General features: G+C 46.1%; 1 protein-coding gene across 3 annotated transcripts in view; it reads left to right on the forward strand.

Annotated features, from left to right (window-relative positions):
* DLGAP2 (DLG associated protein 2) overlaps nucleotides 1-27,174 on the forward strand; it is an 858,034-nt gene that overhangs the window by 778,123 nt on the left and 52,737 nt on the right. For all 3 annotated transcript variants that reach the window (XM_063726493.1, XM_054561150.2, XM_054561151.2), the window contains 2 exons: nucleotides 4,930-5,077; nucleotides 9,962-10,181. In XM_063726493.1, the coding sequence (XP_063582563.1) occupies nucleotides 4,930-5,077; nucleotides 9,962-10,181 (368 nt within the window). The remainder of the gene's footprint in view (nucleotides 1-4,929; nucleotides 5,078-9,961; nucleotides 10,182-27,174) is intronic.

Raw genomic sequence — 27,174 nt, forward strand, 5'->3', positions numbered from 1 at the left:
TGGGGTCAGCTGCACTGGGACCAGGGCAGAGGAGGTTGGTCCAGCTGGGTCGGGGTCAGCTGCACTAGGACCAGGGCAGAGGAGAGCCAGAGGAGGTTGTCCACACTGGGTTGGGGTCAGCCTCGTTGGGACCCGGGCCAGCGTCATGCATCTGAGCATGCTGGCTCTCACTCTCAGCTGGCCCTGGGTCAGCCACTGCAGCCCCACCTGCCATGGGCCGCAGGAAGAGCAGTCGTCAGCATGGAGAAGGCCGGACTCTGCTCAGAAGCCACTGAGCGGGTGCTCCATGGACTCACCAGCTGGAGTGGTGTCACACGTCGGAGGCACTGTCAGCACCAGGAGGGCAGCCAGGCAAGGGTATGGCGTTTCCAAGCCTCTGTGGTCAAGGTTATGGAGTTTCCGAGCCTCTGCGGTCAAGAGCCCAGAGATGGATTGTCGGGGTAACCGTGGGGCAGCCCAGATGTGGGCGCCAACAGTGAGATGCAAATGTGGTTTTCCCCCAAAAATGTGCAATTAGGGAACAAGCATGCCTTCATCTCCTGCAAGGGCACAGAAAGCTCAAGAACACTTTTTACCCTGAATGTGGAAATAATCTGGAAAGAAGCCATTTTCTGAAATCCAGTCATTAATTGTGGTATTATTTGAAATGTGTACTGAAAGATGTTCTAAGACTTTCCATTTTGCAGGTGGAATACTACACACACATGCACACACAGCACACACACGCGTGTGCACACGAATGTCTGTTTCACTAGCGCTGTTTGGCGTGCTCCATTTTCCACTGAATGCAGTGGAAGAAACACTTCTTATATTTGGGAGCTTCTCCTGTCAGATCCCATTTATAGAAATGAGAAGATGCTCTCTGTATTTCAAATGAACGCATTTAGTATGGAAAAAAAAATTTCTTAAATATCTCCTTAGCATAACCTGCGTAGAATCCTTACTGCTTTCCAAGGTAACAAAGGAGATGGTTTACGTTGTGTATTTTCAAGCATGTTTAGATGGATCTAAACAGCTGGGGCAGAGGCCCTTTCAGGGGTACCCTTTGTTATGTACATTCGTTCTCATAACGACCTAAGTCACAGAGGAGGTTTTGAGCCCAGGATTCAGGGAGCAGCTCTGGAACCATTCGCAAACGGCGAGAACAAGGTTGAACACCAGGAATCCTGCAGTTCCGTCTTGGGATTATGGATTCACCTGCACAGCTTTCCCTCTCGCGTGTGTGTGAATGACAATCTAAGGGGAGCAACATCTGAAAGGCAAAACTAGAACAAAAACATTTCTGTGTTATTCTAGAAAACTTTTCACTATTTAAAAAAAAAATTCTGAGCTACTAAGTCCATATAGCAAAATATGTTTCCATTTCTGACACCTGGAATGCCGTAGGAATTACCTCTTGGAGAGATAACCAAAGGGGCTGAAAGTCAACTTGAAAATGCCCCGGGATGTCCAAGGGGGATTTTCAGGGGGAAGAGTCAGACGGATTTTGTGGAGTGAGCCGTGCTGGGGACTTCACCCTGTGTCACATTGCAGGGCCGCCGGAGGGTGCATCCCCCCAACTTGATCGGCTCCCCCTAGTCCTAGTTCTTGAGTTTTGATCTGTGACTGTGAGGAACCTGGCCTTCTGGGACTCTATATGATAAAATGCTAAGCCATTATAATATTTTTTAAAAAGCCTCTTAAGCCAAATGAGGCTGAGGTTTTGTTTGCTATTTTTTAACTATTTTAAAAGTCTGTGGTATCAGAGGATGGGATCTTTGGGGCTCTGTGGTCCTATGACTCAGCAGCTGTGACCTTGGGATTTAAAAGCATGAATTCCAGAGCCAGGCCGCCTGGACTCAGAAGGGAGTGCTGCCCCCACCCCGCCCAAGCCTGAGTGCATGACCTGGCACCAGTGCGTGATGACCTGACACCAGTGCATGATGACCTTACACCAGTGTGTGATGACCTGGCACCAGTGCGTGATGACCTGACACCAGTGCGCGATGACCTGGCACCAGTGCATGATAACCTGGCACCAGTGAGTGATGACCTGTGCGTGATGACCTGGAACCTGTGTGTGTGACCTGGCACCAGTGCGTGATGACCTTACACCAGTGTGTGATGACCTGGCACCAGTGCGTGATGACCTGACACCAGTGCACGATGACCTGGCACCAGTGCGTGATAACCTGGCACCAGTGAGTGATGACCTGGCACCAGTGCATGATGACCTGGCACCAGTGAGTGATGACCTGTGCGTGATGACCTGGAACCAGTGTGTGTGACCTGGCACCAGCGCGCGATGACCTGGCAGCAATGTGCATCTGATGCTGCATTCGTAGGAGGAGGGTTGGGAAGAGGCCTGGTTTATAGGACTAATGTAAACATTAAATGTGTTAGGACAATGCAAAACACTTATTAGCATCTCTGGCATAATTGTGCATAGAAAATGTTAGCTATTGTGAGTCTATGTTTTAAAAAAAATTATTAGCTTTCTTCAGTGGCAACATTTATATGTCACAGTCCATTTTGAAATAAAGAGAATCATTGAGAGAATATGTATTTGAAACATAGACTCACAAAATACATGGATCCACCTGTGAGGGCTGTCCGGCAGCCACTGCCAGGGCGACGAGCCATGGCTCTGAGGTGATCCCTTCGTTCATGTACCAGGCACTGGTTAGAAACTGTGGACACCAGATCCAGAGGATGAGAATCCTTCTTTTAGGTTCTCTCAGTCTAGAAAGCAGCTTCAGTTTGAGAATGTTAAAATGCAAAATGGTGGTGTTAATCAGAAGGGATGGCTGTTGTATTGGAAGAAAATTGGTAATTGGTAGAAAGTGCCGATTGGTAGAAATGGAGGGTATGAAACCAGCAATCCCAATGAAGCACGGAAGGAGAGCAGAAGTGCAGGAAGTTTACGTTTCTGCAAAGACAAAGGTGAGTCAAGTTAAGAGCCTCAGTCGGGGCTCTTGGCATCCACCTGAGGCCACACTGCTCGGGCTCCATAGCTCGGGGCTCCGTCCCCTGCACATGACCCTGTATTAAACACGCACAGGCACGTGGACACATTCAAAGGAAGCCAGCATTGGTCTCTTGCAGAATGAGTCCACGCATCCATCAACCTGAGCCTCAAACTTGCGACTGTGTCTCAGGATGCTGTTGACATTTTGCCACTCTGTTGAACCCGTGCGTTCATGGTGATGACAGCCAAGTTCAGGGGTCCATGTTTGTTCACCTTCTGTTCACTGGCAGTCAATCTGGGGAATCCACAGAGTAGAGGAGGGGACAGAGCCCCTGCTGGTGCTGGTGCAGGTCCCCACATCTGCAGCAGAGCTGCCCGTCCCACTGCCCAGATGCAGCGGCAGTCGGCGGGGCGTCGATGTGAAGACTGTGTGCTTCATACACAGTAAAATTAGAATTGGCTCAAAACTAATTTCCTCCCTTTGCTTCCTCTCTCTCTCTCTCTCTTTCTCTCTCTCTCTTTCTTTCCTTTTTTTGGTCTAAGTCAGGGAGGGGAAGGTAGGTAGGAGCTGCAATATATTTTACATTTTCTTTTAAAGCAAAAATATATTTAGCAGAAATAATGACTTTAAATCTATAATGAATCAGCTTCACTGAATAAGAATTCATGGAGTCCAGTTTTTTTCTCTGATATTCCATTTTTAAAGACTGAAGTAAATCAGAGAAAAACTGCACCAAGGGTTTACTTTGAAAAGAAAGTGCATGTTTTAATGCCCAACTCTGGAGTCAGAATCGTCCACCTAACATCTATAGACATTTTTATGTACCTGCTTGTGCACTGATATTTAATGTTCCTATTATCATCCAAAACAGGCAAGAAGAATAATTAATCATTTTTATCCACATTTCTACAGCTTTTGATAAAATGAATTTTACTGCATTGTGGAAAGATTGTCAATAAAACTTGAAAGTGGTCCAGTTAGCCAGAAATTTAAGCTAAGCCAGACCTTTGATCTGCCAAACACTCACAGGGTTCTTCCATGCTTTTAACATTTCACAAAACGGCAAGAAGGAAGACCAGAGAACATTGGTTTATTTTAAAGGAGTTTGGAAGAAAACAACCATTGTGATAATAAAATGGATTTCACTCAGCCTACTCCTCCTATTACATTTGCCGATATTGCATAACCTGGACAACTTTGCATAAGTTAAAACTGAAAGTGAGCCTTGTATTTTTTCTGTTATTTTTTAAATATGTAAAGTTGCAAGAGAGCCAGTAATTTTTATGAGACTCTCAGATTTTTGGGCTTAAATTCAGGAGCTGAGTTTGCTCTTATGCTGTGTGAGTTACTAGTGCTTACGGCACTTTTTTAAAAATATGGAATGACCCTAATTTCACTACCTGGCCGTAAAATCTCAGGTTTCAAAGGCAATTTTGTAAATAGCCTCCCCTATTACTTTTAATGCAATTCACATTCGTAAATGTGAATCTCAGAATATTTGCATGTGGCAAAGTTACCCATCAAAAGATACAGACATTCAGTTGGAAATGTGATGCTAGCCTCTGGGTGTGGGTTGGACGGTTGTTCCCATCTCTGCCCTGCGGCAGGTGCTCAGCCTCTCGGTGTGGATTGGATGGTTGTTCCCATCTCTGCCCTGTGGTGGGTGCTCAGCCTCTCGGTGTGGGTTGGACAGCTGTTCCCATCTCTGCCCTGCGGTGGGTGCTCAGCCTCTCACTGTGGGTTGGATGGTCCTTCCCATCTCTGCCCTGCGGTGGGTGCTCAGCCTCTCGGTGTGGATTGGATGGTTGTTCCCATCTCTGCCCTGCGGCAGGTGCTCAGCCTCTCAGTGTGGGTTGGATGGTCATTCCCATCTCTGCCCTGTGGCAGGTGCTCAGCCTCTCGGTGGATTGGACGGTTGTTCCCACTCTGGCCTGCAGTGGGTGCTCACAGAATGCCTTTTCTCCTTTCTTCTTTCCTGTAGCCAGAGCTACCTGCAAGCTGCAAGCGACGTGCCTGTGGGCCACAGCCTGGACCCCACTGCGAACTACAACTCCCCGAAATTCCGCTCCCGGAACCAGAGCTACATGAGGGCCGTCAGCACCCTGAGCCAGGCCAGCTGCGTGAGCCAGGTCAGGGTCCCTTCGCCCTTTCTCCCTGGGGTCCATTCTCCCCAGCCAGGCTGGCACGGAGGCCCCGGCTGCATAGGCGGCGATGGCACTGCCCTCCCGGTCAGCAGCGCTTGGGCAAGGCTACGCCGCAGGGGGTTCCCCTGGAATTAGCTCTGGCTGATTAAAGACTCATGGACTTATTATTCTATTTTTGACATGTATAACTCTGTATGATTTTTGCGTTGATTGTTTTCTGAGGAAGCAATGACCGAAAGGTTGGTCATCTTGGCCTCTCTTGTTGATAAAGCGCAGGCTGTCTTCCTTCTTCCCAGGCTATTTTTTCCAGTAAAAGGGGGCCAGGGAAAGGCTCTGGCAGCATGGCTTTCAGCTTTGTCCTCTGACTTGTGCCTCAGAAAGTCCTGTGAGAGGAGAGCCTGGTGTCGCTCAGAGTCCTGCCAGTCGGCCCCACTCCCAGGGCAGGACTGATTTCAGGACAGGCACAGTGGCCAGGAGAAGGGTCCCTGGGCACCACGGGAGGGGTGGTGTTAAAATCAGGTCCCTGAGACACAGGGGCTGTGAAAGGGAGGCCCCCCCTGCTCCCCACCTGTGGTGGACAGGCCTGAGAACGCACGGTGACAAAATGGGCAGATGTCCTCCAGTCTAATCATCCTGTATTACATGGCAAAGAAGAATCAAAATTGTATCATTTTAATGAAACACATTGCTTACTCGTTTAAATGCCTTTGAAAACAGTGCTTGAGCTGACCTTGAGTTTGTATACCTAACAAACATTTTCTCTTAGCGTGGAGTAGGGATTAAGAGCTTGAGCCGACCTAACATTCTCTCTGACTTACTGTGGAGTAGGGATTAAGAGCCTGAGCCGACCTCACATTCTGTCTGACTTACTGTAGAGTAGGGATTAAGAGCCTGAGCCGACCTCACATTCTCTCTGACTTACTGTGGAGTAGGGATTAAGAGCCTGAGCCGACCTCACATTCTCTCTGATTTACTGTGAAGCAGGGATTAACCTGGGCTTCTGGTCCAAGGCCTGGGCTTTCCGTGGCCTCCCGTGCTGCAGTTAACAGCGTGACAAAGTAAGTACACAGTCAATTTTAGATGTTATTAGGCAAAGAGTCCAGCATATACTAAGCACTCAAAAATGATAGCCCTTATTATTACCATGATAACAATAAGTAATAGTATATAATTCTGGGCACTAAAGCCCTCCTGGCTACAGATCGTGCTATGAGCTCTTGGTAGCTTGCCTAGGGCTCAATAAGCACAAGTCTTTCTTTTGCCGCAGATTTTAAATTCCTCATGAGGTAGAGTCTATTCATTTTGCAGGTTTTTTCCTCATCAGAAGGTTGTACTCAGGACTTTTTCCACTGAACTATTAAGGTTTTTCTTATTCCACAACTCAAGAAGGATACCACCTCTTTTATCTACTCAGTTACTTCTTTCCTTCCAGAAATGGGATTAAGTTCTCATCTTCATCAGGAATTGCATTAACTCTTTTTCCCAATGACAAGGAAAGACCATCCCTAGCCCTGCACTCAAGTCCTGGGCAAATGGGAACGGTGGGTCCTCCAGCCCCCTGCTCCCAGCCAGCCCCCTGCAAACAATAACATCAACTGATCCTCAGCAACTAGATAATTGTAATTATTTTAACAACTGAGGAAACATTCTATTTCAGCATAAAGTCCAAGATGATTTGGGGAGACACTAATTAACTAAACAGAGTAACTGAAAGTCAATGATACATTTTAACAGCTTTCTCCCTACACAGGGATGAGGATAAAGCAGACTTTCTTCTTTTAAAGCTATCACCTTCCCTTTCAGTGGATATAACCTAGTTTACCAAAATACAGCTTTAAAAATCAGACGTAACCCAACAAAAGGTTTAAACAGAAGTGCAAAGTTATCTCATCCGAGGTATGAACATTCATCTCTAATGCTTTTCCACAAACAACTTTCAATTAAATGGATCTCACGCCTCTTTAAATGCTCTCATGAAACATTCAGAGGCTCTCTGCGACTCATTGTCATGTTTGGGGGTAAATGTAAGCTAAATATACTAGTTCTCTCGTCATCTTGCTTTTGATGAACCCAAGATGGTATCTACAAAAATAAGTCAGTAAAAATAACATTTTCTCACATCTTTTTCTATCTGAAAGGATTCATCATTGGAAACAATGGTTAAGCAGACAAGTTGGGTGCTTGGGGGTTTATTTAATGACCTTGAAATTTAGAATTCTAAGTCATTCCTCTGCAGAGTTCTATGGCATTACTTTAAATTGAACTCAGTTTTGAATTCTCAAAAAAAAATAGTGTTATTTAAAATAATCCTGGAACGCTGGTAGTAGGTGAGACTGTATCACACCCAGAAACAAACGTATTAGGTGAGACTGTGTCACACCCAGAAACAAACTTCCACGAATTGATTGTCCAGCCCTAGGCCACAAGATCCGACAATTCTGGAAGGAGGGGGACAGTTCCCGTGGTTGAGGGTGGGACATCTGGAATTACTAACACTTCGGGGCTCTGGAGAGACGTGAATTTGGTGACAAACCAAAGTTTGTTAAAAGTTTGCCCTTGGCCGGGCACGGTGGCTCACGCCTGTAATCCCAGCACTTTGGGAGGCCGGGGCAGGCGGATCACGAGGTCAGGAGATGGAGACCATCCTGGCTAACACAGTGAAACCTCGTCTCTACTGAAAATACAAAAAATTAGCCGGGCGTGGTGGCGGGCGCCTGTAGTCCCAGCTACTCGGGAGGCTGAGGCAGGAGAAAGGCGTGAACCCAGGAGGCGGAACTTGCAGTAAGCCAAGATCGCGCCCCTGCACTCCAGCCTGGGCGACAGAGCGAGACTCCGTCTCAAAAAAAAAAAAAAGTTTGCCCTTCATGTTTAACATTCAATTTTTTCTCAAACACAAGAAGGGAATTAAAAATCTAACTCAAGTCTTGTGAGGGGTGCTTATGTCCATGCCGTTTCCTCGCTGGAACCGCAGTAGCTGCACTCTGCTTGGTTTTCCTGCAGCTCGTGTCCTGAGGGTCTCGGCGGGAGGTCTGGGTGTCCTGAGGGTCTCGGCGGGAGGTCCGGGTGTCCTGAGGGTCTCGGCGGGAGGTCCAGCTGTTCTGAGTCTCGGCAGAAGGTCTGGGTGAACAGATCATTTTAATTCCCTGCTGGACCAACTTGAGATGCTCCTCAACCACTTTTTACTTGTTTTGGGGAAGGGGAGTCACCTTCATGTCTAGAACCTCACTGAAAGGCTTTGTAGCTGGAAGCATAGCCGAGGGTCCTCGCTGAGATGCCGGCTTCTGTTTCTGAAATTCACGCACCAGGTTAATGGTGTCTTTTCTTTAGGAGCGAGGGCAGCTGGGCCCTGGGCCGGGCTTGCAGAAGGGTGTCCACTGAGGCGTACTAGGGCCTCACACAGGTTCTGACCTTCTCACGCTGTCCACTGTAGATCTTTGACAGGAATGACACAATCTACAACTTTTCCATAAAATTCTACATAAGTGAAAACTTAGATTGGAAGAAATTTATGGTCCAGAAAGGCATCCTGTTTCCAAGCCAGTGTGCATGCTTCTGAGCCCTTCGCTGGGTTCCTGTGGCCGTCCTGCCGGCTGTGTCCTGGTTGTGCCTGCCTGGGGTTTGTCTGTCTCTGTCCAGTGTCAGGAATCCTCAGACCTTTCTGAAAAAGGCCACCCTGCCGGCGTTGTGCCAACTGTTTCTGCCGCCCGGCATGGGTCTGTCTTTCCTGCAGGGTGGCTTCAGGCTTTGCTGCCCTTTGCTCACCCCATGCATCTCCAGGGTCCGTGCTGAGTTAGGCTCACGAGGAAAGAGGCTGTCCTTCTGGCACGTGGGTCACCTCAGGTGAAACCAGAGAGGTCCACAGGTCTGAACTTGGAGACAGGCAACCAGTGTCGTGTTGTGTCAACAACACAACTGCTAGAGGGAGAACCTGATTCTTTGACCTTGCCTTTTACTCTGCTGACAATTAAAGGAAAAGAACTAATCTGGTGTTTAAAACAGTATATTTTTAAAATGTGTCTGCCAACATAATCCAGGGGGTTCAGAAAGTTGTTGGTGCTCTGAGCTCTCACACATCCCCAGGAGAAACAAGAAGAGAAATAACCTGAATGGGAGGGTGTGAGGGGAGAAAGAGAGACAGGGGAGGAAGGAAGGAAGGGAGGGAGGATGGGAGGGAGGGAAAATGAAGTGAGTATACTAATATCCTAAGCTAAGGAAGAATAAAAAAGCCTGGAATTTAGGTAAAGTAGCACATTTCATGTGGACAAAAACACCAGTACAGCCGTTTCTTTCTCATCTGGACTCAGATGTGTGCTGCCGTAATGGTGAGAAGGAGATGAGTTTAGAAGCCAAATTTGTGATGAGTTGCCATGGCAATGGGTAGAAGCAGACTGCATATTCTGGAAAAGAACTGAGTAGTGTATGCACTGAATGTGCTTTCCCTTACACGGCCTCAGTGCCCGGAGCCATCCTGCCATTAGTAGCTTGGAAAGGGGGGGCAGTCCTGCGGGAAAGGGAAGGGAGAAATGGATTCTGAACCCTTCCTTTGTACCAGGTACTTTGCTAATCTTTTAAAAGTTCTCTCTCCTAAACTTTGTAATAACTGTCAGCCTTACCTTGAAGGTTCGCCTTGTGGTTCCCCAGAATTTCATCAACACTTGGAATCAGCTGTTTGCCGAAGTGTTTTGTAGGGGAAAACCCAATGCTCTGTTTCCCAAGCTCAGGTGATGCCCATGCTGACTTCAGGTTAACTGTGCTGAACTATGAGGCAGTGAAAGGGAGCCTGGGAATGAGCGCGCTCTCCTGGCTCTTCTGTAACGAGATGGTGACCCTGGAGGGCCGGGGCATCACATGTGCTGTTGATTATTACAGGTGAGTGAGGCGGAGATCAATGGGCAGTTCGAGTCCGTGTGCGAGTCCGTCTTCAGTGAAGTTGAATCTCAGGCCATGGATGCCCTCGACCTCCCGGGATGTTTCCGAACAAGGAGTCACAGCTACCTTCGAGCCATTCAAGCTGGCTACTCCCAAGATGACGAATGTATTCCCATGATGACACCCTCCGACATCACCTCCACCATCAGGTCAACAGCAGGTAAGAGAATGCCATTTTCACCATCAGGTCAACAGCAGGTAAGGGAACGCCGTTTTCAGCCTTCCAGCGGGGACTCTAGAGGCATACCTGTCTTCATCCTAGAAGGAGCAAGGAGCACACAGCACCACAGATACAATGTACTCTCCTGACATTTAGTAACGTTTCCTAATTGCATTTGTTACACCGTCACGTTCGCAAGGATGTTTTGTCTCTTGTAGATAACCTTTCTTTTTCTTAGAATGAAATCTACTAATTATCAAGTTTCCTTAAAATAATCAAGTGTAACTTCTGTAAAGTGTTAGAGAGGAGAAAAAATGGAAGTGCTAACATTTGGAAGGTGATTAAGTTTTAAATACCAAGGTTTAATGGATTGCAGTGAGATTTCCGCTGATGCGCAGCGACTCTCAGGCTCCCCTGTAGTAACGTCCAGCCAGTCTCTTGCTCAGTAAGCAGATCTGTAAACATGACTCACTGCCGCTAAGCAGGTCCATCATTAATGCAGATGCACTAACTATCTTAGAGCTCCGAAGACTCAGTCTCGCAATTTCCTTTAGTTCTCATGGAAAACCATACCCACCCCTTTGAAAATTTACCGCCCAACCTAAGTATCACTGCCTAATATTTTACTGCCTAATATGTTATTATTTCTATAACACGATGAATATACATGGCCTAGAGAAACCTATAAAACAGAGGAAGCAATAAAAGCTCGGGGCACCGCACATAGAGGCTAAGGAGAGGAGCTATAAAATAACATAGTGTTGGGGCCTGAGGTATTCTGAATACCAGAGGGCTTGGAATGCTGCAGCTGTATCTTAGAAATTTAAAGGACAGCTCCGAGGGGAAATAGAACAAAGCTATGTTCATGATAAATAGCATTAGGAACAGCAGACACATAACAGGAGAGAAGCAAAGAGAAATTCAGGCAGGAGTGTGTCATTATACCCGTGAATAGGTCTTGGTTTGTTTCAATGCTAAAGTGAACAAGAATTCCAGGAGATTGCACTTTGCACAATTACAAATTGCAGTCGGCACTATCATTGCACTTTGTGAAGAAAGTATTTCTTAGTAGTCTGTGGATGGAAGGGAAGGAACTGTGTTCAAACTGTGTTCCATCATGTCCTCACTGCAAGAACTTAGGCTTGTTAACGTTTCTGACTCTGGGTTTCTGCGGTGTTCAAGAGAAGCTGTAGCCATAGATAATTTATTCGCATAAATTTAACATTAGGAGATATACCTAATGCTAAATGGTGAGTTAATGGGTGCAGCACACCAGCATGGCACATGTATACATATGTAACTAACCTGCACATTGTGCACATGTACCCTAAAACTTAAAGTATAATAATAATAAAAAAGAAAAGAAAAAAAAAAGAAAAAGGTTAATGAGAAAAAAATAAATAAATAAAGATTATTTTTCAAAGAAAGCTGTGGATCCTCGGTGTGCTTTTTATGTGGTAGATATTTCTTCAATGCTGGCACCGCTGAGCTGGGGGCTTTGGGAGAAAGGCAACAGATCCTGGCTCTCTGGCTCCCAGTAGGGCTTTCTGTACGAGGGAGGGTGGTGCCCAGGACCCACCCGAGGGAAATCCACAGGCTGACAACACGTCCCCCAGGTGCAGCCACCGGGCAGCTGTGGGCACCCGACATAGCCTCCTGTTTTCCTCTGGTTTGGCCGGTTCTGCTCACTCCTGCCCCTTGGTGAAGTCCTGGGCCAGTTCTCATGCTCTGCGCTGATGTGAACATTGAACAAATTAGAATCAAGAAAGTAATGAGATTTACAATGATTGCACTGAAAAACAGCAGTCCAAGAGATCATTACTCATACTTTCAGCAGTATTTGTTTACTGTCTGTTAGGAGCAAGTAAGCAATTAAGAACTTTCATAGTCTTCAGAAATGCTTTGAAACAATCATTACCTTGTAGAAAAGGACTTTATTGTTTTTAGGACTGTCGTTATAGAGAGAATAAAAATAAAACAGATTTCACAGAGATAAGAACCAGTTCTGAGCTCAGACTAAAATTTTAATTTATATATATACAATTTTTACCATGTATATTTTGTATTCCAAAAATATACCTACCAAATAAATTACAAAAAAAAAGATTCCATTCAGAGTTTCTACTGGATCTTGGCCTAGTTTTGAGTCAGAATTTCCTCTAGGTGATGCAGGGGACTGTCTGAGTTATGTGACGTCTGAGAATCAAATGAGAAAAGAAATGAAAAGCACTAGGGGAAATACTTAGCACTGTAGGATTACAAGTTACCCTTGTGAAGAAATATAAGTACAGATTAATCATTAACCTCTGCTGTTTCCCATTTTACTCTAAGTATTGTATATTAGATATTTAAATCTTTATTTACTAAATAAAACTTAGATGACATGCAATATAGTCTATTTAGCAAGATTATGAAAAAATACCAAAGAAATGAAAACTCCCTGTCTGGGAAAACAAAATTATGGAGGAAGACTATCAAAATGTACGGGATGTAAGTGCCTCGATAATTGTGATAGCTGAACTTCAAATTTCATCCAAAGCTTCCTGTCCATGAGTCAAGCGGATTTCAAAAATTTTCTACTTAAATACTTCTGACTTTTGTATTTAAATACTTGGAAATTGATATCCTAGCACTACGTTCAATAGCTGTCCTTTATTGATCCATGTATACGTGTGTGTGTGTGCATGTGTGGTATATGGGGAGAGAGGTTATTTTGACAGATTGATTTTCTTTTATGATTTTCTTTCTAAAACTAGCTCATGAAAATAATTCCAAAGAGTTATTTTTGAAAACATTCCAAAGTGAGTACCTTGAAGAACGAGATTTATTTAAACACATTACTTTATGCAGGCTCAAAAGGTAAAAGTTGGTGTTATTATTAGATTATTTCACCTTGTATAAATATAAGTGTATAATATTCATATAATAATAAATTAAATATTGAATATATGCATGAAAGATGTATTGAGAACTTAAAAATACATCTTAGACCATCTGTTTTAAACATGGACAGGTTGAGGTTCCCAGAGGACGTTTGTTGGTTTGGGGACACCGCAGTTCACCTGCTTTTTCACTCAACCTTTAAAGGCAGCTGGTGATTCAGCTGAGACAGACCCTTTTAATCTAATCACCAGGGAACTCCAATAAGAACAGAATACCCTGTGAGGCGGTGTGACCCACGCACATAAACGTTCCTTCATCCCACTGTTTCTCTCATTATGAAAAACACTGCATATTGATTAGTGTCCTCTCCTTAAATGAAGTGGTTTTGAAAACATCTAACTTTCATTTCACACATGGTTTCTTTCTCATCGGGGAAATGATTTATCGGATTGCTTTACTTGTCCGAATATGCATCTCACCCGATTTTTCTAGGGAGGGAATATTATTGATATTGTGAAGGAAAATGGTGTAAAATTAGATTATAATGATTTTTCTCTGTGCCAGAAATTTTCTCAACATATGATACAACTGATTCTAGAAGTCATTAAAACAAAGGGAAAATCTATAGAAAGCATGGCAGAGGAAACAGCCACAGACTTATTTTATTATTTATATTTCTATAGCAACTTGTCTCTCAGGGGTACATAGTAATTCCATTTCCAAGATAGATACTTGCTAACATAGAAGAGGAAAATTATCTCTATATTTCAGTACCTTGAATATAAGAGGTAGAATAACTATTTTTCAATACTATGATTTTTGTTGCTGTTTTAAAATTTTACTTCTTTACTGACCTTCCTCAGTTTGAATAAATATGACTATGTATTTGATTCTCCCATTTTTAATCTTTTACAGTAAAAGACAGTGTTTTACTTAATTTTATCTTGTCACAAAGAGTGGATTTTCAGGCGTGTGAGCCTGGGGAAATTTTCATCATGGACTAAACGTGTCGCCTCAACCTTCTTCTGATACCAGGGCCTGGTACCGTCGAGTTACTGTGTAACTGATATGCAAGTTTGCCTGACAAGATGGTGAACATATTTTAAAACTTGAATTTGAAAAAGTAGAGAATTTAAAAGAAAAGAAACTGAAAATGGATGTCAGCTGGGCTGTTCATAAAACGTTTTGGCCAATAGAGTAAAGGTGATTTGAAATCATAAAATACCACAGGGCGTATTCAGGTGTGTTGGTCCACACAGGCACCACTTGGTAAACCCGGCCGATGGCTGCCAAGTGCGCAGCACCCCAGGTCGGAAGGAGGAGGTGCACCCCAGAAGAGGAAGACCCACCTGGCCACCAGCTGGCTCCAGGGGCAGGATGTCTCTGCAGACGTGCTTGCTCGGGGACCAGGCGTGCAGTGTGCAGCCTCTCCAGGTCCACGTACCTCTGACCGGGCCCTTTACCCTCGTCTCCTCCTTCCCCAGAGGGCTGGCAAGGAGGCCCTGCAGCCAGCTTCCCTGCGGAGTTAAAATAAGACACGCTATATGGGGAAAGGCTTTGGGAAGGACATTTCGCTCTTTACTGGAAAAATGAGCAGCTGGAGGTTCTGTGAGCTACAAAATCTGAAAACCAGAAGAGTCCTCCAAACATGTCTTCTCCTTGGATCTGTCACTCTGACACGAGGGCTTTACAAATAGGCTCAGAAACCGTTGCTCAGGGCTCTCAGACCTGTAGCCTCAGGTCATAGCTTTCCACAAGTCAACAGCTATGCACTGCCAGGACCAGCCTGCACACCCCACAAAGGCGACAAAAAGCTGCATTTCAGTAAACAAATGAACAGAGGAAATGAATGAAAAAGTCACACATGATCACTTTCTGTTTTAGAAATGTAAAAAATGAACTAGAATAAAGAACAATCATCTTATATGCCAATTGAAGATTCTAAAGAAAAGATCAAATTATATTCATGTCGTAAGCACTTATTAAGTGTTTGCTGTGTGCCGGCTGCTGCGCTAGGTGCTCTGAATCCAGAAGCACTGAAGTCCTGAGCGTTGGCCCCAAAGGCCTAAAGTCTGGAAACAGTTGCAGTTGAAGAGCTCGTCAGCCATGGCACACCTGCTGGGTGCTGTGAGATGTGTGTGGATGGCTCTGGAAACCCAGGGGAAAGCCAGCACTGCGGCAGCGTCTGGGAGGCCTTCCGCCTGCGGAAAGAGTTGAGAGGCTTCGGTGGCATCCGGGAGGCCTTCTGCCTGCGGGAAGAGTTGAGAGGCTTCAGGACTGGGCAGGAGAAACCCAGGTAGAGAGAGATGCCAGCCTGAAGTAATGACAAACGTCCCGAAAACTGCTGGGCACCTCAGCCCTGGGATTCGCAGGGCACCCGGCCTGGAGGGAGAGGCTGGAAGGCAGGACGGATGGGGGACATAAGCTCAGGGGGATGTCCATGCTGCACCTGTGGTACTTGCACCTGCAGAATTCGGAGGTCACTGGAGGATTCTAAGCAGGAGAGGGAGCTGTGGCTGAATTGTGTTCCCCGGACTTGGTGCTGAACCCTAATCCCAGGACCTGAGAATGTGACTGCGTTTCAGACAGAACCTTCGAAGAGGTGACCAAGTAGAATGAGGTCACGGGGGGCCCAAATCCAGTCTGTCCGGTGTCCTTATAAGAAGAGGAGATGAGGACAGAGACATGCAGGAAGGGACCAGCCTGTGAGGACCTGGGGAGAAGACGGCATCTGCATGCCCAGGAGGGGCCTCAGTTTTCCCGGTACCTTGGTCTGGTACTCACGGCCTCCATGACATGAATCAAAGTTGCTCTGTTACAGCAGTGCAGGAGGACTAACACGGGGGCCAGAGTCATGTTATAATGAAGACCCGTGGCCCTGCCATACTGCAGAAGAGCATGGAGAATACAGCTCCTCAAATAGCACAGGTGAGAAAGGATGAGGCCGGGCTGTGCCAGGCACAGGTGCAGGAATGGCTTTCAGAGGGAGCTCCAGGGGCACCCGGCTGAGCTCTGGGGAGCGTGAAGAGGCTTTTAAGAGGCCTCCTGCCCAGGCCGTGAATAAGGCCCAGAAAGCCAGCATGCAGGCAGGGAGTCTCCAGGACTTCATCCAGAAAGCTCAGTCTCCCTGGGAGTCCAGGAGGAGAGGCTGTAATAATGGCTCCATTTAGGGACAGATGCAGAGAAGGCGGTGGATGCATGCAGATCCCAGCGATGGGGCTGTGCCATTGCCTCCTCTGGCTGAAGTAACAGGATGGAGGTGACGCTGTCGGAGCCCAGAGAGCTGGATCATGGAATGCGGGTAAAAGAAGGGATGGCCAGTACAACCGGGGAGCCGGGATGGAGCGGGATGAAGTGCCCGACAGCCCTCTCCAGCTGCTGCCTCTCAGCAGCCGAAGCCAACAGGGCCCAGCCCACAGGTGCCAAGTAGTTCAGATGTGTTGAGCTGAGGGTCCCATGACTTGCTAACCCAACTTCAGGAAGAGGTGTGGAGGTCGAGGCTGGAGGTCCAGAGCCATGGAGGCACCCCTGAACAGGAGGGTGTAGAAAGAGAAGAGGTCTGAGACCAGAGCCCACAGTGTCAGCATCGTGGGGAGAAGGGGCCTCTGGAAGGAGCAGTGGAAAGGTGGGAGCCAGAAGGAATGGGGAGGGGCTATGGGAGGGAGTTCAATGCTGCCCCAGCTCACCACAGTGGGAACAGAGGCTGCCCCTGGGTCTTGGCACTGTGGGCAGAGTCCTGGAAGGCTGCTGCAAGGCCTGAATTGTGTAGCCCCTCTCTGTGGAGTAGCAGGGGTCCTGTGCCACCCCCGACCCAGGGTAAGCCCAGGTTCCTGGTGTCCATAAGCCCTGCACAAATTCAGCACAGCGGAGACCCCTGTGGGTCCTCTCAGAGACGGGGCTGGACTGAGGAACCCCTACAAAGCAGGTGTGTTTGTCTCATATTTGCAGCTGTAAAAATGGTCACAAGCCCTGTGGTCTACAGCAGCACAGATGTACCATCTAACAGTCACAGAGGTCAGAAGTCTAAAGTAGGTTCTGTAGGGCTAGCATCAAACATTGGGTCCTTCTGGAGGCTTCCGGGGAGGCTGCTCCTTGCCTCCTCAAGCTTCTGGAGTTCTCTGCCGTCCTTGGCTCTGGGCCACATGGCTCCAGCCTGGGCCTCCATCGTCCAAGCCTCCTCCTCTGACTCCGACCCCCTCCCTTCCTCATGTAAGGACCCCGTGGATCACACTGGGCCCACTTGGATGATCCAGGATCATCTCCCCATCTCAAAATCCTGAATTTACTCACATCTGCAAAGTCCCTTTTGCCACATAAAGTACCATGGTCACAGGCCCTGGGGACTAGGATGCAGACATTTTTGGAGGGGTGTTATTCTATTTATCATGGTAGGTTTCAGTAAATACTGGTGGAGTGCATGGATGAATGAGGTCTTCTCTGAAACCGAGCCCCGTATAAATGGTGACATCCTTCAGACACTGACCCAAGGGGAACCCATTTCTCTTCCAGGAGTATTACACAAATCCTTGTCGTAAGTCCAGGTTGATCCTGATGAAGAGCAGCCAAATCTGGCTGGGGTTGATGGATGCTGTGTGCAGGCTCAGAGTTCACCCTGGGAAGCCCAGGTGTGCTGCCCCGTGGGTCCTCAGTGTCAGACCTGCTGCTGACATCACGTCTCCAACCCCGTAGCGCAGCATAGGCCAAATTCCGGAAACCTGGCAATGATGATATCATGCGGGAGTCGGTCCAAAATGTCCCAAGGAATCTGAACGTCTTCCCCGTCGCTCAGGATGTCTCTGATTGTCATGATCCCCATTAGAATGTCTCAGAAACTGCCAACCATGATGGCTTCCATGAAGCCCCAAGAATCCTTCAGCAAAGCTCCGTGTTGCAAACTAAAGCCCAGGGTGTGCATCACGAAGACCCCATCCCTGTGTCCCAGGTTCAGAGGCATGTACCCGGGACTCAGGCAGGAGACCCCATTACGGGCCTGAGCACAGCACCAAGATCGTCAAACACTGAAAACAGGCACAGATGGAAGTCTCACGTGCCCCCCTCCCACCCCCGCATCTAGACTTGTGTTTTACAGGAAACGAGGAAATGCAGCCCAGATGCCTAAAAGATGAGAACCAATCTTTGTGATTTTTATTGTCTTTGATTTCTTTGAACTACAGCCAAAGCCTTATGTACTTTATCCATTGTGCGCTAAGCCTATAGGATGAGTGGATGAAAGCCTGGGGACCGGTAGGGAGAAGCCGTGGCAGAGCACAGTCTCTGCAGAGAGGAGGGAGACCCAAGCTCTCCTGGCTGTGAGGAAGGAGAAGTCCTGGGGGACATGGGTAAGAGTCGGGTGTCAGAGTTAGGACAGGAGCCCCTGGTCTGTGCTGTAGAGAAGGAGTGGAGCCAGCTCCCAGTAAGGGTTTCCAAAGGTAAAATACTTGACACCTCTGTCTAGAACAGACATGGCCGACAAATCACGTGCCTCCCGGTTTGCAGAAGGCGAGTGTGATGCAGATAAATTGTGCATCTGTGTCAGCAACTGCATGTGTAAGCCAGAATTGCTCGGGTGAGAACAAATGTGTTCATAAAGATTTTCCCCAAGTACGTAGCCTGCTCTTCCCTTCAAAACCACCATTTTCAAGTAATTTGTGTCCTTGTCTTATAAAATCCTCCTGTCTGCGTACTTAGACTGGAATTACAACATGAATGCTGGGATGATCTCCCAGATAATGAGATTTCAAGATGAGGCTGTCATTGAACAATTGAACTTGTCCAGACCAATTAGTCATAATACGAATGAAACTAGAGCCACGGGTTCCTGACTCATAGTCCAGGACTCTTGCAGTTGACAACGATCTGCATCTGTCCTGTGGCTCAGGAATCATTTCTTCAAGGAAGCGGCATGGTCGCGCTCCTGATCCGATCAGCGTCTGAACGAAGCACGGCCTCTTCTCCTTCCCACTCCCTGACCAGGAGCTCCAGACACAGAACACATTTACTGGAACAAACGAAATCTCCATGTTCATGTATTTTTAAAATGTACTTATCTTTTAAAGACGTAGAAACATTAGATGCCAAAATATCTAGGCCATGGTAGAGAATTATGTTTATTATTTGTATGTCATTACATTGTCTCAGGAATATATTTAAAATGTATTGACACCATGGCTTTTATTCTAACAGGATGTTCATCTAAAAAGCATTACATTAAAAACAAATTAGTTAGATTCATAAAATTAAAAATATTCTGAAAACATTGAGAAAAAAATACTTTTGCTCCCTTAGGGAAAAAAAACTAGAGTGATGCTTTTAAATGAAATTACTTGCTGGGCACAGTGGCTCACGCCTGTAGTGCCAGCACTTTGGAAGGGTCACTTAAGACCAGGCATTCAAGGTTAGAGCTCTGATTGCACCACAGCACTCTAGCCTGGTGGACAGAGCAAGACCGTGTCTCGAATGAATTGAATGAATGAATGAAACAAAATAATTCAGCATCAGTACAGACCATCCGTGACTTAACGATGATTGGACTTACAATTTTTCAACCTTACAATAGCATGAAAATCATCCACATTCTGTAGAAACCATACTCTGAGTGCCTACACAACCATTCTGTTTTTCACCTTCAGTACAGTGTTCCATGAATTCGAGTCAATACATTATAAAACAGGCATTAAGTAAGATGATGTTGACCAACTGCAGGCCAGTGTCAGTGTTCTGAGCTTATTTGGAGTAGGCTGGGCTAAGTTACAGTGTTTGGTGGGTTAAATGTATTAAACGTGTTTCCCACTTAGGATGTTTTTAGTGTGTGATGGGTTTGTGGGAACATAATCCCATTGCAAGTTGAGGAGCATCTGTATATTTATTTTTTTCCCTGTAATGATGCAAAATATGGATTATATGGAGTCACATTTGAAATATTTAAAATGTGATCATGACGTCCTATATATACATTTGGGTTTGTGATTATCCAGACAATAATCTTACAGATACTATATATTACAGTAAAAGGTTGTAATTTATTTGTTACTTTCATAACTTGAAATTTTCTTCCTTTGCTTTGTGGGTTCCAAGAGTCATTGAGATGATTTAATAGGACATTTTTGGACTTAAACAAAATTGCTTCCTGATAGGTATTCCTAGATCCCAGAGAGTTCACCTTAAAAAGGTCTTTCTCCTTTGAAGCATCACACGGAAATGAAAGGGGAGTGGACGTCTTGCTCCCGACACGTCATATTCCAGCCTTGTCTTTCCCGTTCAGTTTGCGAATGGATAGGTGATGTTTGCCATTGGTGGTGGAGGCCGAATAATGCCGGACAGTTCTCCGTATGATGGTGTGATGGTGGAGTTCATGTGGCAACTTGACTGGGCCATGGGGTGCCCAGATATCTGGTTAAACATTATTGTGGGTGTGCCTGAGAGGGTGACTCTGGATGAGGTTAGCACTTGGAGGGGTGGATGGGGTGAAGCAGAGGCTCTCCCCAGTGTGGGTGGGCCACGTCCTATCCAGTGGAAGGAACAAAACAGCTGACTCTTCCATAGAGAGAGGGAATTCCTCCTGCCTTTGAACTGGAACTTGCACCATGAGCCTTCCCAGATCTCCAGCTTGCCACTCTCCCTGCAGATCTTGGAACTTGTCAGCCTCACTGATGACAGGAGCCAATTCCTCATCCTCTTTCTCTATATTCACCTATGTCTCTATTAGCTGTCTCTTCCTTACCATCTCTCTCTATATGTGTTCGTCTATATCTCTATCATCTGTCCGTCCATTCCCACCCATGTTCCATTAATTCTGTTTCTCTGAAAAGCCCCAACTAATATCATACCCTTAAAGGTATTTTTTCAGGTTCTATATTTAAAATTATCAGAGTATTTACTAAGAGAATTCTCACCATCAGCTCTTCACACTGGAAAACAACTTGAAAATTAAAAAGCTAGGTCAGAAACTTCAGTCTTTGTAGCTGTGTTGAGGGAAGGTTCATTGAAATAAAGGCCGCTGTCTCAGTGTCAATGCGCTGTTTGAAAACAAGTGTCAGAGGCACAGTCTCTGCTGACGGGCTGGGGCCAGCACTGCTGGGACAGGTCACTAGTTAGGCTGGTGTGTCAGGAGCAAAGGGGGCCAGAGGGCAAACAGATCGAAATCTCTTTCTAGAAAGGAGAACCCAGGTGGGCTTGGAAAGCCATTGTCGAAAACTTTTGTCCCTTCTTCTAATCAGCGTCTGTCACCACAGAGAAGTGATGGAAAGGCCAGAGACGTGACGGAAAGGCCAGGGTACAGGGTGGAGACAGAGGTGAGCGGCCGGTGGAGGAAGATCCAGGACTTCAGCAGACACGGGGCTCAGGCTTTGGCTCATCTGACAGCGACGCCGGGGCGTGGAGGCCGCCACCACTGAAGGCCTGTGGACTGGTGTTTCCAGGGACAGAGTCCTCTGTGAATTTCCAGCAGGACACTGCAGTGAGCCCAGTGCAGACAGTCCCCCAGCTGGTTGCTGGATCTGGAACCAAAGTCTCCAAGCTAGAGTCCATGACCCCAAGGGAACCCTAGTGTAAGGTATTCATGAATTCAGGGCTGCCACAGTTAGATAGGATCAAAAGTGCGTCTTTATCCTGGCTAACACGGTGAAACCCCGTCTCCACTAAACAAAATACAAAAAATTAGCTAGGCGTGGTGATGGGTGCCTGTAGTCCCAGCTACTCGGGAGGCTGAGGCAGAAGAATGGCGTGAACCCAGGAGGCAGAGCTTGCAGTGAGCCTAGATTGCACCACTGCACTCCAGCCTGGGCGACAGAGCGAGACTCTGTCTCAAAACAAAAAGAAAAAAAAGAGTGCATCTTTATCTTCACTAACTTGAATTTACAATTTCCTTCCATTATGAATGCAGACAGCAGAACACATTCCTATGAGATTCATGCTAACAGTATCAAGATAGCTTGTCATCACTGAAGAGGTCTTGCAATGGTCTGGAAACACCACCCTCTCCACGCTTGAGGCTGCAGGAGCTGACAGTCCCCTGCTGGGTCTCTGTCTCATTCCACGCCGGCTGCTGTAAGGAAGCGTCATAGCCTGGCTGGCTTATGAACCCCAGAGATTTATCTCTCACAGTTATGGAGGCTGGAAGTCTGGGGTCAGGGTGTCCAGCGTGGGCAACCTCCTTATTCATAGGCAGCAGCTTTTCCCTGCATCCTCACGTGGTGGAAAAAGCATGAGGAAGCTCCCTAGGATCCCTTTGTAAAGGCACGAATCCCTCATCCCGCCCCCAGACAATCCACAAACCCACGGTCACAGACATCGGTCATCTTTTCTACATTTCATGTCACTGCCATGCGCAAGGCCCCTGTGGCGATAAGCCAGATGAGTTTAAATTAACCTGTGCTGTGTACCATGCCACACCAGGCTCAATCAATATTGGTTGAACGTATGAGTGAGTGATTTGAAAATTTACAGTTGATAAGATCTTTAATTCCCTTTCTATTGAGAGTTTGTCCTAACTTAGAGGACTCTGACGTTTAAGTTATAAACTCCACTGTGCTCGGCTGTTAGCCTTGGCATCGACTTGAGCCTTTTTCTGTAGAGTTCCTTTCTGAGGACAATACTTATTCAGGGGCACCCATGCATCCTTATCAGATGTTCTATGTGGACATGATTCAATTATCTATAACTGGCATGTGCAAGAAATAACATTGTTTTTTTAAATCAACTTAATTTCCATTCTAAGTTCCCACCCCTCCTGCCTGGTGTACTGTGAAATTCAGCCTCTGTCATTTCGGGTTAAACCCAAGACAATACCAATGCCAGGACTCCCAGGAGGTTTGGAGGCATCTGGGAAGCCTCCTGGTCATAGGCCATTGGTCCCGTCCGGCTGTCCTGAGATCCCCGGGTCCCTTTTCTGCATGCAGGATTCTCTCAAGTCTGCAGACCTTCCCTGGGGCATGATCAGGACAGGGGCCGTGTTCTGCAGCTGCTCAGAGACCTGCAGGTCCCCTTCTCTGGCTGTCATCATTCCCGGCTTCCGGCCTCTTCCCTCCTCTCCCTGAGCCCCTGGTCCCCTCAGTCATGTCTCTACTGAGTACAGGCTTTTGTGAAAGTCAAGGTGATCTTTGCCAATGGAGAGGATATCCTGGGGTTGGCTTCCTCCCATAGAAATCTCTGAAAAGAAAAACTGCTGATCTCACTTGAAATGGGAAGAATTGTGGGGAAAAACATACAAATCCTATCACAAAGGTTTATTTTGCAATGTGAGTGGAGTGCAGTCCTTTCCTGGAACGGCAGCCACCACGCAGTCATCCTTGGATGGCGTCTGAACACACGCCTGGGGAGAGGTCCGGAGGGGCCCAAAAAATCATTGCCTGTGACCCTTCAAAATTTAATTTTATTCTCCAGAAAAGTAAAAATTATTCAGGTATATACATTGAATTTGAATAACTGCCGTTACCTAAAGCGTAAGATGTCCAAAAGCCAACGCTTATATATCAAAAATATTTTTAAACTGAAGCAAAAACCCAACCACTAAATTCTTTTTGCTTCTTCAAATCTACCAGAACATTCAACACCTAGTGTCTACATTCTTTTTGCTTCTTTAAAGCCACCAGGACACTCAACACCCAGTGTCTAGTCATTGCTATTTATATTGTCAGCAGTGGTGTTGGGCTAAACGGAATTTATTTAGGCCATTTTAATGTTCCCAAAATTAAAGCAAGAGATTAAATGAGAATGATTACTCTGAATTAATCTTTGAACGCTTTTTCAAACACCAAAAATGTAGAGTGCTAGAAACTTAACTGGCAAGTTTGGTCTATGGTTTTAAGTACTTGGATGGTGAGATCTGTATCACTACTGATATTTTCCAATGACACAGAAGGTGGTAACAAGATATAGTAAGGAAATAGTTATATAGGAAGGAAATATCTATGAAGGTAGGAAAAATACTCCTTTCTAAAATATTTAATTATATGGGATTTATTTCATCCTAACACAGCCATTAAGATAGAGGATCGTGCTGTGCTTTTTAAATGTGAGTCATGGGAAAGCTTTGAAAATCCCAGTGGATTCATCATGGGGAATATTTGTATCTCTATTTATTTATTCGGTTTTGGAAGCCAAGAAGGAAAGAGATAAAGAAGGGAATGATGGATCATATCAAATGTTACCACGAGTATAAGGAAGATAAAGAAAAAGAAAAAGATTCATTAGCTAAGGCAACTGAAAGATCATGGTTGACATAGGCAACTACAGATTCATGGAATTTCTGGAGGAAAAGCCCCACACCTTAATATGGGGGCAGGTTACATTTCCAAGTCTTTCAGTGGCAGGATATGCTCCTACTCTCTTTCTGTAATAAAAACGAGTATTTCTTGTATCCATTTATTGGTTTACACAGGTCATTACTTTACAACCATTTCGATGAATTACACAATCAATTGAACAAACTCACAAATATGTATTTAGTGCCTGATGTGTATAAGATAATGGAGAGATACTTTATAAAAGGAAAGGAAACAGAATTGGAAATAGATTTAGAAGCTCCATATACACGAAGTGATAATCATGTTCAAAAACTTTTGTCCCTTCTTCTAATCAGTGTTGAATGATTATAAACTGTCCTATGATTCATAAAATGGTCAAAATTCCTGTCTCTTCTAAATATTGACAGCACAAACTTAGATCTCGATGTAATTATAAGGCACAGGAGTGGTCTCCCACGCACTTATTCTGTGGACGGAGGTTTTATCTGTGAGAATATTCTAAAACACCCGTGTTATCTGGCAGATGGCGTTTAACAGAAATGAATTATTTGACGTCTTCGGCTATTCCAGAAAAAGATACTGGGCGCTTTTCAAAAGATCCTCAGAATCTGCATCTGCATTTCTTGACCGAGAAGACAGAAGCTTGGGTGACAATTGCTGCAGCAGAGATGGGAGGAGAGTAGACACAGACGCTTGAGTGACAGTTGCTGGAGCAGAGATGGGAGGAGAGTAGAGACAGAAGCTTGGGTGACAGTTGCTGGAGCAGAGATGGGAGGACGGTACGGACATTCCTGCCATTGCTGCTGCTTCCCATGTCTGCCTCCAGCATCCACCACCAAGAAAACCCCTGCTCAGCGGAATTTTGGGATTACATGGGGAATAATTTGGGGAATTGTGCTAACAGATATGTGTATTCACTTTCTCAAACGTACCATCCAGGGTCCACGTTCTGAAGATAAACAGGTTTACCGATTCTTTGCAAACACTCAGATACCATATTTCTTCCTCCCCACCTTTGCCTCACAGCAGAAGGGCCAGGATTGAAGCAAGACCCACACACATATGTGGCTGGAAATGTTGACCCACCAGATTCTGTGTGTTCTGTGTGGCCCGTCTTCACGGGGTGCCCTGAGCCCAACCAAATGAAGTGCCGGCCCCGTCAGCAGCCGTTGTCACGTCCACTTGGAAGTTCCAAATCCCGAGGTTCCTACAGAGAGCAGCTCTCTGCTGTGACACCAGCTCCTGGTGAGGGATCCAGCTCCCCTAGTTACCTTCCCCCATCACCAAGAGACTGGAAGTTCCTGGCATACAACATAGGCTGAGATCCCCAACTGAGCTGCTTCTCCAAAGCAGGGGCAGCGGGCATAGCTCCAGCACATGGCGGCTGGGGCGTCCATCCCTTCTGGAAGATGCCCTGCCATGACCACCCCACTCCTGCCGGGCTCCTGCCTGGCCCCCAGCTCCAGCGGCTTAAGCCCCTAGCTCTGTTCTCTGCATTCACAGAACCACCACGGGCTGTGTAGCCCTCCCCATGTGAAATAACAGGGGAAGATGTCTGACTTACAAGGCAACTGCCAGGCAGCAGAAATCCTTCTGATTTTATTCTCCATCTGGGTGTGTGCTCATCAGAAGTAAATTTGAAAAGTTAAAACAAAACGAAGTGATGGAGGGACACAGTCTTGTGGGTGACCACCCGAGGCAAGCCGCCACCTGCACCTCTGTCCAAACATTCCTCAGCGCCAGCCAGCCTTTGCTGAGCACTCAGAGCCTCATCAGAGCCGGGCCGGGCAGGCAGCCTGCCCCAGACACCTACACAGCTCGTTTCTACAAGCTGCGCTTGCCCAAGGAAAATTCTCTTTTTCCTTGAGAATTAAGTTGGTTTTTTTCTGGTCATACACTCCTTAATATGCAGGTGTAGAATTAAGAGATATTTGTGTTTCTTTCCTAAATAATTCCATAAACCTGGTGCTAAGGAACTATTACATTAGACCCTTGGTGTAGGCAGCAAGGAGACTGGGTTTTATGCACACCAAGGTTCTTGAAGATGCTAATGACAGTCCTCCTGGAGTCTGTGTGAGCCCATCACGTTCCTCATCCTGTTATGTATATTTTAGTAATTCGTTCCATTCATTGTGAGTCTCTCCCCCAGCTAGAATATAAGTTCCACAGGGGCTGGGTTTTTCTCGCTGCTGAATTCCCGTTTCTAGAACAGTGCTTGGCACATAGTAGATACAAATGTTTGTTGATTTATTTAGTGAAAACAAGGAACAAATTAATGAATAAGGATTCTCTCTCTGTGTGAACAACTACCTTAGCACTCCTGCCCACTTGCAAATGACCCTCGTCTTGTGAGTGATATTTCTGAGTTTCCAGGAGGGCAGAGACAAGGTAGAGAATAAAACCTTCTGTCAGGTCAACGACACCTAGGAGTGGTAGGCGGTCCACAGATTTTTGATAAAACCTTCTGGCAGGTCAACAACACCTAGGAAGTGGTAGGCGGTCCATAGTTTTTTGAGGACATGTACATGGGTGAATCAGTCCTTTCTGTGCACTTATGTAGAACTTATTTTCATTCATTATGGAATTTGCATCGTCTGTTTCTGTCACTCTTGAAGTCAGGGTCAGATCTTTATTTTAAAATAAAGAATAACATGCGAGACAGACAGTAATGAGACCAGCTGGCGAACCAAAATGTTATGAGCAGTTTCTGAAAAGCAAAGTAAATTGCCTCCTTGGTCTGTGTATCATCCCGTCAGCGTTCATATCTCAAGGCTGTGCCACAGATGACTCATTGTGCAATTATCATGCCAGCCTCTCCGGTCCATATGCCCTTTGCCTTGGGCCCATGAGAGTCGCAATTTCCTGGT

The sequence above is a fragment of the Pongo abelii genome, chromosome 7 (assembly GCF_028885655.2).
Source record: "Pongo abelii isolate AG06213 chromosome 7, NHGRI_mPonAbe1-v2.0_pri, whole genome shotgun sequence".
Classification (NCBI taxonomy): Eukaryota; Metazoa; Chordata; class Mammalia; order Primates; family Hominidae; genus Pongo; species Pongo abelii.